At 45.0% G+C, this 14,135-nt stretch overlaps 1 protein-coding gene across 1 annotated transcript in view; it reads right to left on the reverse strand.

The window, feature by feature from the left end:
• ITIH5 (inter-alpha-trypsin inhibitor heavy chain 5) overlaps positions 1 to 14,135 on the reverse strand; it is a 62,924-nt gene that overhangs the window by 21,226 nt on the left and 27,563 nt on the right. The window contains exon 7 of the mRNA XM_031444765.2: positions 13,300 to 13,416. Coding sequence (XP_031300625.2) covers positions 13,300 to 13,416 — 117 coding nt within the window. The remainder of the gene's footprint in view (positions 1 to 13,299; positions 13,417 to 14,135) is intronic.

Consider the following 14,135-nt stretch of genomic DNA (forward strand, 5'->3'; position numbering starts at 1 on the left):
AGACAAAAATGAAAGAAACAGTCTGCGATCCCACCGAAGTTTGCAACACCAGAGCCTCACGGCAACCTCCAACTGCTTGTCCTAGCCGGCGATGAGGCGGATGGAGATGTTCACACGCCAGTCCCGCCCTGCGTCCACCCCAAGTCACCCCGGATTCGTGGTCGTGGTTAAGACCGGAGCAGCCACGACGAGTCGGTGAGGATGCCAGTCCCGGGTACCAACTATGCTTCAGTGGGAGCATCTCAAGACCGTGGCGTTTCAAGATCACAAAAACCTATTCTGTAAAAGGCAGCACAACCTTCTACATACAGGGCTTTCAACGATTTGAAGGGAAGTTTTCTGAAATCTTATCATGACTGATCCACCAAGTGATCAGGTTAAAAAAAAAAATCCCAACTTTAGGAACAAGGCAATAAATTGAGTGAGAAAGATCATTTCTCCGTAATGTATTTGTGTCTGTTTCATTGTGACATTTTCCAAAAAATCCAGCGACAGATAGGTTTCAGAGAAGAACCCAAAACATTTTAAAATGTTACCCCACTGGTAACAGTGTGAGCACACTTTAAGAGGCCACGTAAACTCACAAAGCAAGTCTATAATAACACAACGGCGGGTTCCTTCCTGTTGCTTCTCTGCCTTAAATATCTCCTGAAATGAACCACAAGATAGAATTTATATTCAAAGCAGAGATTTTTAACTGTTATATAAGAAACATAAAGCGTCAAAAAGGTGTCTGTCAAGTTTGAGGGATCTTTCTGAAAGCAACTAAAACGATTTTCTACTGGCCAAAGTGTTCTTTTTAGAGAAAGAACAGAAACAAAGAGGATTTCTTTATAGAATTGGAAAATTGGGGATGGAAGTTATCACATCTTCCAATATTTTAAAACAGTTTGGTAAATCCTAACTATTAACTTGAAACTTCACCTAGAAGTGAACAGAGATAACAGTATTTCTTTGGTCTCTATATTGCAATGTCCACGCTATTCTGAAGAGCATATTTTAAAATTTAAGCAAAATCATAAGGCTCCGTATTTTAAAATATTTTAAAGCTATTGTAATTTCATTCACTGTTTGAATTCTAATTTCAAATGTTCTCTCAATGCAGTCCTGTGCTAGATCATACTGCAACTCTAATTCTGATTACTATTTACTTACAATTTTACCCAATCTGTGTAAAAATATTAAATGGTGGTGTCTTTTTTTTTTAATTGAAGTATAGTCGATTTACAACGTTGTGTTAGTTTCTGGGGTACAGCAAAGTGGTTCAGTTATACACACATATTCTTTTTCAGATTCTTTTTCTTTATAGGTTATTACAAGATATTGAATATAGTTCCCTGTGCTCTGCAGTAGGACCTTATTGTTTATCTATTTTATATATAGTAGTGTGTACCTGTTAATCTCAAACTCCTAATTTATCCCTCTCCCTCACTTCCACTTTGGTAACCACAGTTTGTTTTCTCTGTCTGTGAGTCTATTTCTGGTTTGTAAATAAGTTCATTTGTATCATTTTTTAGAGACCACATACAAGTGATATCATATTTGTTTTTCTCTGACTTCACTTAGTATGATCATCTCTAGGTCCATCCATATTCCAGCAAATGGCATGAATTCATTCTTTTTATGGCTGAATAATACTCCATTGTATATTTATACCACATCTTCTTTACCCAGTCATCTGTGGATGGACACTTAGGCTGCTTCCATGTCTTGGCTGTTCAAACCAGTGATGCTGTGAACACTGGGGTGCACGTATCTTTTTGAATTAGGGTTTTCTCTGGATCTGTTTTAAATGGTTGTTTCTTCAAAGCAAAAGGAAAGCACTGTTCCAGTAAAAGTTCAGATCTCAATGCCAGTATTACTCCAGGACTAGTTCCAAAAAAGAATGACTTTTAACAACTAAATTCTGGCTAAATAAAAAAGTCTGATTGGGTTTAGATATTAGAACATCTTTGCAATATAAACATAACTAGTCTTTGTGTTTGGATAACGTTATTCTAACTTGAGAAACAAAGCATCTCTTATATTAATGCTCTGGATAATGTTAAGATTCATCACCTAATGTTTTGACTTTGCTTTGACAAATGTATCAAATATTTACCTAATAAGGTCACTGTACATTTTTCTAAAAAGCGCTTTGCCAATAACATTTCTTTGATTCTTTACGATGTATTAAGCACATCTATTTTTCATGCTTGATGTAGAAATAACTCAAAAGAGATGATCTTTTTCACTTCTCTTCATGTGGAAGGTTAGTACTTATCAGGATCTGCCCCCACGGCTGATTCCACCTTCTTTCTCCGGCCCAGGGTATAGCCTCACCACCGCTGTCTGTGGGCTCCAGGTAGGCACACCAGGTGTGGCTTCCTGCTCAGACACGAAGGAAATGAGAGGATGCTGACCGAGCAAAGTTCACGAAATTCACAGATCTTTGTAACTGGCGTACTTCACCCGTGCTCTAACACACCTACCAACTAACAGGATTGAGCCCTTGGTCCCTGATGCCCTGTCTGGGGTCTGAAGTTTAGAGTTTCCAACTGTGTTTTTGGATTCTGGAGCCTCGCCCGTTACATTCTACAGGATTTTTTGGTGTCTGACTCTCTGACTGTCCCTTGAGCCCCATTCAACTTTCCCTGACATGTGAGTTCTCGTGATTCCTGTCCCTGGCGTAGGTCCACCTAGGCTCCCGGCTTTAAACCCCCAGGGACATGTGTTGAGGAACATCAGAACCGTAACAGAAAGATGTGGAGAGGCTGTGAAAAAGCCGAGGTGAGTGTGAAACAGCGGACCAGTTACGGAAGCGCCCAGAGCTCATCAGCACGCGTAGACTGTCCGCACGGGGACAGTGGGACGAAGTGGGGTCACCTCCCCCGTCAGGCGTCCTGCGTCTGTCCCCTCACCTCTCAGAGCCCTGTCTCCTGAGACTCTGCAGTGTCCTTTGCTTTCTTACCAGCTCGGCTGTGCTCTTAAGGGGCTTGTTACAACGTACCGGCCTCTCCAAAGGTTCCTGGCAGGACGGTTTTCAAGTTAGCTAATCCAATGTGTTACCAGAACCTTCCAGCTACAGAACCTCCACACTTGCGTCATACTTTTCTTCATGCTTTCCCCCCAACCAGGAATTCACTGCCCGCTTTCCGGCCAAGAAAACTGTATCTCCCGTCTTCAAGGACTAGCTCCTACGTCACCTCCATAATTAACCGTTTCTCAACTACCTCAAGCTTTTTCCCTGCCGTAAAATTCGTTCCACCATCCATACGTTGTGTCGGATTTGATTAACCTGTGATTGCTCCACGATTTTGTTCCCCAGCAGAATTCCAAGGTCTTTCATTAAATTGAATTAAATAGGATGCTTTTCTTTGTTTTTAACTGACATATACCTGATGTATAATAAATTACAGGTGTGCAATAGAGTGATGCACACTTTTTAAAGATTATACGCCATTCATAGTTACTATAAAATGTTGGCTATACCCCCCGTGTTGTACAGCACATCCTTGCAGCTTACTTCATCCCTAATGGTCTGTACCTCGTCCTCCCCTACCTCTATACTGGCCCTCCCCCTCCCCACTGGTAACCACTGGTTTGTCCCCGTATCTGTGAGTCTGCTGCCTTTTTGTTATATTCCCTAGTTTGTTGTACGTTTTAGATTCCACATGTAAGTGAGTCATACAGTACCTGCCTTTCTCTGAACCTTTCCCTGTGCATTTGTCTCTTGCTTCCATGTTTGTACAGGTTCTCTCTCTCTCTCTCTCTCTCTCCCGTCTCATCCCACCCACTTGATTAACTTCTGAAGGAATCACTCCACTGTCCCCTCCTCTGACAAGCACTCATTCACCCCTGGAAAGAACTGATCAGCACCCCCACTGTGCGGCGACTGGCCCTGCTTCCGTCCCTACTGAGGACAATTTTCTCGATGACTTCTCTCCTCTGGACCTCTTGAGAGGAAAGGCTCTGTCTTATTTCTCCTTGTATGCCCACTTCCTCTCCCACAGCACTTAATCAATATGTACTTCATTCTTGATGAATCTGAAGACTGCAGTCAAAGCCAGGAGGGGACCCCGAGGGAGAGTGGCGATGTAACCAGAGAAGGAAGGAGCTCGCTGTGATATCAGGCGCCGGCAGCTCTTAGGAACACCCGAGGGAACGCAGTCCAGAGACAGCAAAGCTTCCCACGTGTGTCACCTCACCCAGTCCTCCTTGACATGTAGTGTTTATCTCCTCGTGATTTGTAGCATAACTTTCCTCTCTAGTTCTTTGCAGACAAAGTCTGCTGATCACAATCCCGCCTGCAGAGAATTAAGGGCAAGATCTGGACACCCAGGAAGGGGAAGCCAGGCTTTCGGCGATGCTAAGGCCATGCTCCCGGATGCCGACCAGGCCTGCCATTGGGACAGATTGTGCCCGAGGACTCACAGCGCCGCACCACTCACTGTTTCTTCCGATCACGGCCACACAGCCTTCATTCAGAGATCCCCCAGGCTTTAGTCTGCAGTGCTAATTCACATCCCTTCCTCTAGTTATGCAGGCGGCTGTGTGCAATGAATCCAACACTCATGAAATTATTTGATGATGCATTCAGGGGATATGTTGAGAAAACAGATGTGTGAGTGCACGCGCTGCCAGTCTAAGGAGGTGAGTTTTTCCCAGGATTTGAAAAGAGACTGGAATGAAAGCATTTGGAAAATGTCACTATTGAAAAACTTAGCATGAGGACTTTTCTGCTTCTTAATATGGGTCCTGGCTAGATGGCTACGGGCAGTTTGAAAAAAGTTAACAGTTCTACACTTATGATAGGTATACTTCCATTATGTACATTATATATTAATAAAAACTTTAAGAAATTTTAGCATTAAAATTATCTATATTATCATCATTGAAGAGCAAATATTTTTGAAACAAAAATCCAAGTTTTCACTGGTGATCTAAAACATCTTGGCCTCTGTCCATCATTTATTTCCTCATATTCTGAGTCCAGGTCAAAAGACAGCTGCCTCCGCCACTGCTTTCTGCTCCTGGACCCAAGTCCCAGGCCTCTGTTTTGCAGTGTGTTCCTGAGACACGCCTTTGCCACGGCGTGTCTGCACAGGGGCTGCTCAGTGGGTGAGAACAAATGCTGTCAACAGAAACAGTATTTACAGACACCACCAGCGAGCCGATCCTCTAGACCGGGGCTCAGCAGGGGTCTGGTGTGGGGGCCGAGTGCAGACTGTGCCCCGGTTTTAACAAGTACAGTTTTACAGGAACACGAGTCGCTGGTCTCTTAGCTGCCTCTGCGCCAGAATAGCAGAGCTGAGTAGTCACGACAGAGAACGACCAGCCTGCAAAACTTAAGATGTTCGCTATCTGGCATTTCTAGAAAAAGTTTGCTGACCCCTGTCCCAGAAAACTGGGAAAAAAGCTGAGCTGGACATGTTTGTTATGAACTGGAGCCAGGCTTTCAGATGCTTAACAAGGTCTGCAGCGTCAAAAGCAACGCGGGAGGACCCAAACTGTACGCTGTCTGTTTTTTATTTGCGTGGTGGTCACACAGTGCCGACCTCTGGAGACGCTCCTAATTTCTTAGACGTGACCTCATTTGGGATGCTAACATCCCTTCTCCTCTGAGCTGCTTCGCTTGTTGAGGGGGTTCCCTGCTCCAACCAGGTCGCCTGCCCCGAGGAGGCCCTTCTTGCTCTGCTGTCCTGGTTCAGCCTCTTCCGCGCAGCCAGTGAGCCTCAGACCGCCCCTGCTTTGATCCCCACCACTTAGAAGCTACTTTCCCCATATCTCCCCGTTGCCTAATGTTTTTCCAGCATCCTCCTGTTGCCGGAGAATAGGCTCTGGTCTCATGCAGGAGAGAATTCAAGAGCGAGCCATAGTGAAGTGAAAGTAGATTTGCTCAGGGAAATACACACTCCAGAGACAGAATGTAGTCCCCCTCAGAAGGGAGAGTGGCCATGAGGGGTGGGGGTGGTTAGTTTTTATGGGCTGCGTAATTTCATATGCTAATGAGTGGGAGGAGTATTCCAACTATGTTCGGGAAGGAGTGGGGATTTCCAGGAATGGGGCCCTGCCCACTCTTGGCCCCTCCCCGTCAACCTGGGAACGGTCATGGCACCTGTGGGTGCGCCATGAGGCTCAAGGGTTACTGGAATCCCCCTTCCACCATCTTGGTTCCAACCAGTGTACGTCATATCCTCAATTGCTGTGGCATTCTTTTTTTTTTTTTTTTTTTACTGAATTTAGCTAGCTATCCTGGATAGCTAGCTATCCAGATGTGCTATTCTTTATTGTGCAGAAAAATTTGTTTCTGTCTTGTGATTATCAGATTAAGCTGTCGAGTCAGATGGATGCACAGCGTGTGTGCTGATGAACAGGACGCACACATGCTGGGCCCTCCAGGCTCCAGGCCGCTCCAGGGGCAGGTGCCCTGATGCGTCATTCTTTTAACGGTTGTGCCTTGCCCCCTCCCCTCCTGTCTCACTCCTTTTCAAATTGTGGCAGATCCACATGTTCGTGGAGAGGACGTGGAATGAAAGCACCAGCAGACACCACTGGACCCACCAACTCCTCGCTCTGCACCTCCGTGGTCTCCACCCTTGCTCTCAGCCTCCCAATCCAAATCATAAAAGGGAAAGCAGCCTATCCCCAGGTACATGCCCCACGTGTGCTTAAAGCTGAATGATGAAACACTAATAGTTCATCCTATGCATCAGAGCAGAATAGCTCCATTTGCTTCTCACAAATCCACGCCGCGGGCTGAGGCCTCTCTGGGCAGGTGAGCCCTGTGTGCCCTAACCTGCAAGAGCAGTCGTCCACATCCCATCCCTTGGCTTAAGAACAGGTAGAGCCTGACAGCTCGAGGCGGGTCGGAAGTCACGTCTAGACACAGTGAAGAGTGACTGTTCCGGTGAAGGGCTTCAGAGTGGGCTTGACTGCAAACTCCTCTACATACAACTCTGTATATTTCAGTGCAGTTACATCACCTTCCTGTCCCTCACCTTCTCATCTACAAACTAGGGATGGCCATGTCTACTTCTTTGGGAGATGAAACGAAAAAAATGTGTGTAAAACCCTAAGAGTGGTATGTGCCGGTCACTCAGTGGGAGGGGCTACTGTGCCTTAAAAAAACGCAAGTTACATTTAATAATTTCTGTGCTGGTGTGTTTTTCAGCAAAAATCATTCCCCACTCCATGTCAGGTTTGGTGCTAGGCGCCGGGAACGTGTGCTCTAATGATCAGAAACAAGGTGGTCCCCAAACCAAACCCGTGTCGCTTACAGACTCTGCCTGTAACACTGCCCATAATATGCCCTGAGAGCACCAGGAAGCCCACCCTTGTGCAGAGAGGAAGAAAGCACAGCTCTGGAGCACGAAGTGAGCCCGGGAGGGAAGCAGGGATGAAATTCAGATGCCGCTCCCCGGTCATCAGCTCACATCTGCCCTCATTTTGGTTTGGCAGGTTCAGACGGACGAGAAACACTGAGCTTGTTCTTTTCCCTCTAAAATTGTTGATGGAATTAAATGGAGCGAGGAAGACAACCTCCCAAAGCCATGCGGGAATCCAGGATTGGCATCGAGTGGCACCGACTGTGGGAACCAGTTCGCAGAAAGTTATAGCGTGAAAGACATCTGGTAGCTGACGCATTCGTCACTGCCTGGTTGCCAAGGAGGTCTCTTAGCCCAGCCCCTTAATATGAGGGTGAAAGTGGCAGAAATTATCTAGACCAGAGGGCAGGAAGAGAAGCACGTGTAGACCTCGGTCAAGGACAATTGTATTTAATTTAATACACATCTATTATCCTCAGTGCTCCCAAGGACACATCTGTTTGCTCACACTGATGCGTTAAGCAGGCAACGAGAGAGAATAAAAAAGATCTCTCCTGCTCGTGGCTTGCCTGTCTGTCTTCCTTCCCTCCTTCCTTCCCTCCTTCCTTCCTTCCTTCCTTCCTTCCTTTCTCTCTCTCTCTCTCTCTCTTTCTTTCTTTCTTTCTTTCTTTCTTTCTTTCTTTCTTTCTTTCTTTCTTTCTTTCTTTCTTTCTTTCTTTCTTTCTTTTCTTTCTTTCTCTTTCTTCCTTCCTTCCTTCCTTTCCTTTCTTTTTTTGTAGCTCCAACAAATAAGACCTATTTTATTTAAACATCACCATAATATCATTATCACACCTAAAGCAACCCCAATAATTTCTGTGTATCATCTATCATCAGTCCTGTTCAAGTTTCCCGAATTGTCTCAACTATGTCTTTTTACAGTTGGTTTGTTCAAACAAGGGTTCGCTCAAGTTCCCACAGGTATTGACAATTGTCTCAACTATGTCTTTTTACAGTTGGTTTGTTCAAACAAGGGTTCGCTCAAGTTCCCACAGGTATTGACAATTGTCTCAACTATGTCTTTTTACAGTTGGTTTGTTCAAACAAGGGTTCGCTCAAGTTCCCACAGGTATTGACAATTGTCTCAACTATGTCTTTTTACAGTTGGTTTGTTCAAACAAGGGTTCGCTCAAGTTCCCACAAGGTATTGACGTGCGTTTTGTATCATTTTAGACCTATGTGTTCCCACCTCCCTTTTTTCCTTTGTTGTTTAGATTTGTGCAAGAAACTGCGTTCTTCTTTTTCATGTCATCTCAAAATGTTTCTTTGATGGTGTCTTTCCTGTAAACAGGCAGATTGGAGGCTCAAGGGGGTCTCAGTTTAATATTTTGGGGGCAAGAATAATTCAGAGGGGGAGCTGTGGGCTTCCTGCACTGTTCACGGGTTTTGTTTCTCTTCGGAGCCCCCTCCCACGAAGAAGTTGTACCAGCTCAAGCTGGGAGGTGGAAATCCTGCCTAACCCAGCCCCCACCCCCCACCGCCATCTCAGCATCTCAGCATCTCAGCATCTCAGCAGGAGCACGTGGGAGGGGAAACAGAGCCAAGCCCTCTGCAGCAGCTGCAGGAAGCTCAGAATCTGACCCCAGGCTGGTTAAGTCCTGGCTTCCAGGTTCACATTCCTACAGGGATTAGGACCAGAACCAGAAAATGTCCACAGCTTCAGGCGCTCCCCAGGTACCGAGAGACCCTCTACTAAGAATACATTTTAAGGTTAAAAGAGCTTTACGATTTTTAAACAGATCAATTGTTGCCTGACACGTTATTAACACAGCGAAGTATCTTGAGTCCATCAAAAATGAGGGGAGCCAAGAACATCCAAGAGAAGAGGGAATGAATGGGACCTGCCCCCTCCTCACCCCAAGACTGGTACCTGAACTGTCGGGGGACTGGCTGGGAGAAGGCGGCGCGATGCCTGGAGTAGGGGTGCTCCACCCAGATCCTAGTCCCTCCTGCCAGACAGACCCCTCACACTGGCCTGCAGCAGACATCCCTACGATGGGCAGAACCTCAGAGCAGATGGCATCAGAGACCCAAGCTGGAGCCCCCAGGCGAGCCAGGGGCAAAGCAAGCAAACGCTCTAGGGCTGTACACCCCGAACACGCGTGCAGACCACAGCCCTGAAATGCAGCGGGCGGGAGGCAGGGTGTGCTGTGTGGATAAACTGCACACCAGGTACTGGAAGACGTCTCCTTAATCTGTTCATGTTGATCACATTTTGAAATGATACTATTTTTGATATACTGGGTTAAATACAAGAGATTATTGTTAAAAGAAAAAAGAGTGAATGAATGATTCTTCGCAGATCTTCTCAGCACGCGTCGGCCTGATGTCGCCCAGCGCCTGACACATCACCAAGGCCCTGGGCTCAGGGGCCGCTTTCCCCTTCACCAGTGGACAGGGCACTGTGTCCCAGACTCGACGAAGAGCCAGCTACGCCTTTTGCTCAGGGCTGTGGCCTTGGAGGAGCTGAGAGCTGCTGAAACAGGCAGTGGTTTTCAAAATCACTGAAGGCAGCCACAGGCTTTAGAAATTGCCTGGAGGCTTCTGACACGTGTTTGGCTGGGCTGGGGTGGTTCTCCTGGAAAGAGGCCATACTGCGGCTCAGATGCCAGTGGAGTGAGTGCCAGATGTTCAGGGCTGAGCAAGGCATGGGACTTGACAACCAGGAATGGAGGCAGAGGGGGAATAACAAGCAGAGGAGACATCGACCGTTACATCACTCTTGCACAAGGCGAGGAAATCCCTGCCCTCTGAGACGCAGCCTTCTCAGCCGGGTCTTGAAACGTCAAGGCACTGACCTTGTGTCCAACTGCACGTCTGTCACTGCATGCGAGAACACTGGCCCATCACCTGTTACTGGCATGGAGACCCCATAGCATCATGGTTTGAGTCACAGGCTGCAGAGTCAGACCTGGCTTTGAAGCCTGGCCCCACCATTTACTAGCTGGGTTCTTCACCTTGGCTGAGCCTCAGCTTCTCCATCAGTAAAATGGGGATGCCAACCAAATTGTTATAAAGATTAAATATCTTATTTAATAATTCCTGCAATCCCCTTAGCATAATGCCTTAGCATGTTGAAAATGTTTCACGCTCTATTTTTAAGATGTGCCCAAATTATTTTATCATTAAAGGCAAGTCTAGGAGACCCTGTTTCAGTTCATTGGTTTTCTCTGTAACATTCAGGGCCGCCTTTATCTTTCTGGGGGTTATTTGGTAAGAAGATTATTGGCAGTTCTTCCATCAGAAGTCGGGAAGACCTACGTGCACCAGAATGGAGTGGGCTTGGGGTTCAATCCTGAAGAATTCTTAGTCTGGTTTAAATGTTATAAATTGGTACAGTCTTTCTGGAAAATGTTTTTACAATATGAATCAAAACATACAAATGAGTTGGTGTTCCTTGCCCTGCTTCTAAAAATGTAACAACAGACAATGATTAGGCAAGTGGCCAGTCCTGTAAACATAAACACACTCCTCCATGTGCTGTCTGTAAGAGCATAAAAAGGAAATAATTTCAAGGTCTCTCATGGCTGGTGGAGGGCATAAAAGTTCTTCAGCTTCACTGTCCAATACTGTAACCACAGTGGTTACATGTGGTATTTAAGTTTAAATTTATATATGCAGTTCCTCAGTTTCTCCAGTGCTCAAAAGCCAGCCACACATGACTAGCGTCTGCCGTATTGGATTGCACAGGTACAGAACATCCTGATTCTCAGAGAAGTTTCTACTGAATAGACCTGCTTCATGGCCATCCATGTTTTTAAATGCTCTTTAAAAACACTGGGTATATTCATAATCTTTTTTGGGGGGGGGTAGGTAATTAGGTTTATTTATTTATTTTTAGAGGCGGTCCTGGGGATTGAACCCAGGACCTTGTGCATGCTAAGCATGCACCTTACCCCTTAAGCTATATCTTCTCCCGCACAAATCTTTTTTTTAATATTCATAATATGATGGTAAGTAAAAATATCAAACTACAAAATATTTAATGGTAACATGAATTCAGATTGGCTGCAACAAGTTTAATCATCATTATCTTCTTCGACTTATGTGTTTTTAAGAGGAAAGCCAAACCCTACCCCCATGAAGCTTGTTGTCTTAAAGGAAAAGGAAAATCTGAAGGTTTGCAGGTGCATAGGAATTGAATGAGACACACATGGAAACCTAGCACATGGTGTCTACTCTGTAACTGCTAATTGTTTCGAATTCCAAGCAGGAATTATTATGCTGGATCAGATACAAGGCCTGACTCAACACTGTGTTCCGTGGTCCACAGTGGTCTAAAAAGAAGCCACGATTTTCCTCCTGTCCACATCTATCATCCACCCACCAAAATCACAAGAAAGCTTAGCCAACAAATGACTTTTAAGAACTTTGAGTACATAAAGCAAAGGAACTTTAGAGTATTTGGTAACCATAGAACGATTGTGAGGCCTCCCAAACGTCAATGAATAGTCAGCCACAGTGGGTAGGGGGATAGCTCAGTGGAGGAGCACGTGCTTGGTGTGCACGAGGTCCTGGGTTCAAGCCCTAGTACCTCCATTAAGGAGAAAAAAAATCACTCACAATGAAAAAATGTTTCACTTACACATGAATACAACTTTGGGAAACGGTACCCATCCACAAAACCTACAGGCAATGTGTACTCAACTTTCCCCCGACAACCACTAAAAAAAGCTAAACAAAATGTGTAGTTTAAAAAAAATCACTGCCAACCTAGAACATCACACATACGCAGTAATAACATCCTTCAAGAGAGGGAAATAAATCCTTTTCAGACAAGCAAAAACTGAGAGAATTCTTTCCCAGCAGACCCACCTTTAAAAAGACACCTTTTCTTCAGTCAAAGAAAAAAAAAATAAAGCCCATTCCAGATGGAAGGTCAGAGATGCCAAGTGAAGAAGAAAGCGCACTGGGCAGGCTGATTGGACGAGACTGCTGCGTCCAGAGTGACCAGGAGTGACTCATAGGACATGGCTACCTTCCCCCATACTCATTAGGAACCACACTGGGCTAGCCTCCAAACCAAAAGACCTACACCACATCCTTGTATCCCATTTTGGAATTTATTTCGTTAATTAGTGATTGGACTATTTTGGGGTGGGAGGAAATCAGACTCACAGAGAAAAGATCAATACATTACACTACATGATTTTTAAAAGATAAATGGGCCAAAGACACCATTTACAGACCAATAACTAAAAGAAAATATTTGCGATAGTTTACCAGCTAAGGCCAAGCTCCGCAGTATGTGGCGAAGCACCCAGGGAGGGAAACAGGGGGGAAAGAGGGTTCTCACGAGGTCCGAGACATCATTTCACTCATTAAACCACATATTTATTATTAATTGATTTAAAAAAAGGTAGTGAATTAAGAAAGAAAATCTAAGAGATTTCATTTTTTGGCTGACTGCAGAGAGATCTGTAGGTCTGGCAACCAATAGCTCTTTCTGTTTGCCATTATGTGAGCTGGAAATATATTATAAATGCACATTTTTGATATTTATGATACCAGAGTAAGACAAGGAATAGCTTTTTCCGGTGGTTTGTTAAAAAGAAAAAGGTAAATAGTTGTATTTGGGGGATCATTTAATTTTTCAGGACAGACTACATGTCCCTTTCATGTCCTCCCATCTAGAATTTTAAGATTCATCCTAAATACTGTGAGAATATTAGTCCTGAATTACTGAGATACAAGTCCTTGGCTCTGACCATAGGGCAAGAGCGCTGCCAAAGATTCTATTCCATTGTTTTCAAAGGACATCATTACTGGACAGAATTATTCCATCAGAAACAGTGCTGTTCAGTGGCCTTCTCCGCGTGTTCCTGTCTCCCTCCCATATCTACCCTACAAGTCCCCTTTAGCTCTTGGCATCAGCTGAATTCCATTCACAGAGAGCATCACTGTCCTGGGCAAACGCGAGAGAGGGAAAAACAGGCAGCCGGCGCTCACTCACCTGCCGGAGCTTGGTCCCCACCATGGAGGCACTGCTGTCGAGCACAAACACCACATTCTTGGGTAAAGGAGGAAGGTCTTTGGGGGCAAAGTAGTGCACAAAATAGCCATCCAGAACCTGGTGGAGGGAAAAAAAAATAAGTAAAAATGGTTGTTTCCAGATTAGGTAGGAAAACTAAATGGGTAGTCTATGCAACTTCTAAACATCAAAGCCAGCATGAAAGAGAGTCTAGGGCCAGATTCCATACCCAAGGCAAAATTATCTATGGTCCTGATCCCTCCAGATAATTGCTAATGTCATCTGCACGAGGATAAAATCATTCCTTAAAAATGTATCGACCACGTTGACCAAGTCGGTTTAAATCATCCATCCCTTTTTTGACCCTTGCCACTTGAGAATTCTGCTTCCTTCGTTATCCAGTTTTTACGAAGCGTCTGTCATGTGAAGACATCAAGACTGTCTACATTCTGGATGCAAATTAATACACTTTGACACGCCCACCCTGTCTCCGGTACAATAGAGCTGACGGGGAAATGAGCCAAGAATCAGTCTCTCTAAACGAAAATTAAAGACGAACTAAGTTCTAACTTCATGTGAAACACCACAGGGAAGAATATATTATAGGTTTCATTGGCCTCCAGATTACTGAAGCAGGAAGCAGATACCCCCAGCCTCCAGCAAGGGAACACCACCTGTCTTCTCAGAGACTTAACTTGGGGTTAAAATAGATTTCCTAAGAACTGGCAGATCTCTTTCGCTTAGGTAAGTACTGAAATCCCTAGTTCTGGGCCCAACTGAAAGTATCAAGCAACTAGTATGAAACAACAACAAACCCC

The sequence above is a fragment of the Camelus dromedarius genome, chromosome 26, assembly GCF_036321535.1.
Source record: "Camelus dromedarius isolate mCamDro1 chromosome 26, mCamDro1.pat, whole genome shotgun sequence".
NCBI classification, from domain to species: Eukaryota; Metazoa; Chordata; class Mammalia; order Artiodactyla; family Camelidae; genus Camelus; species Camelus dromedarius.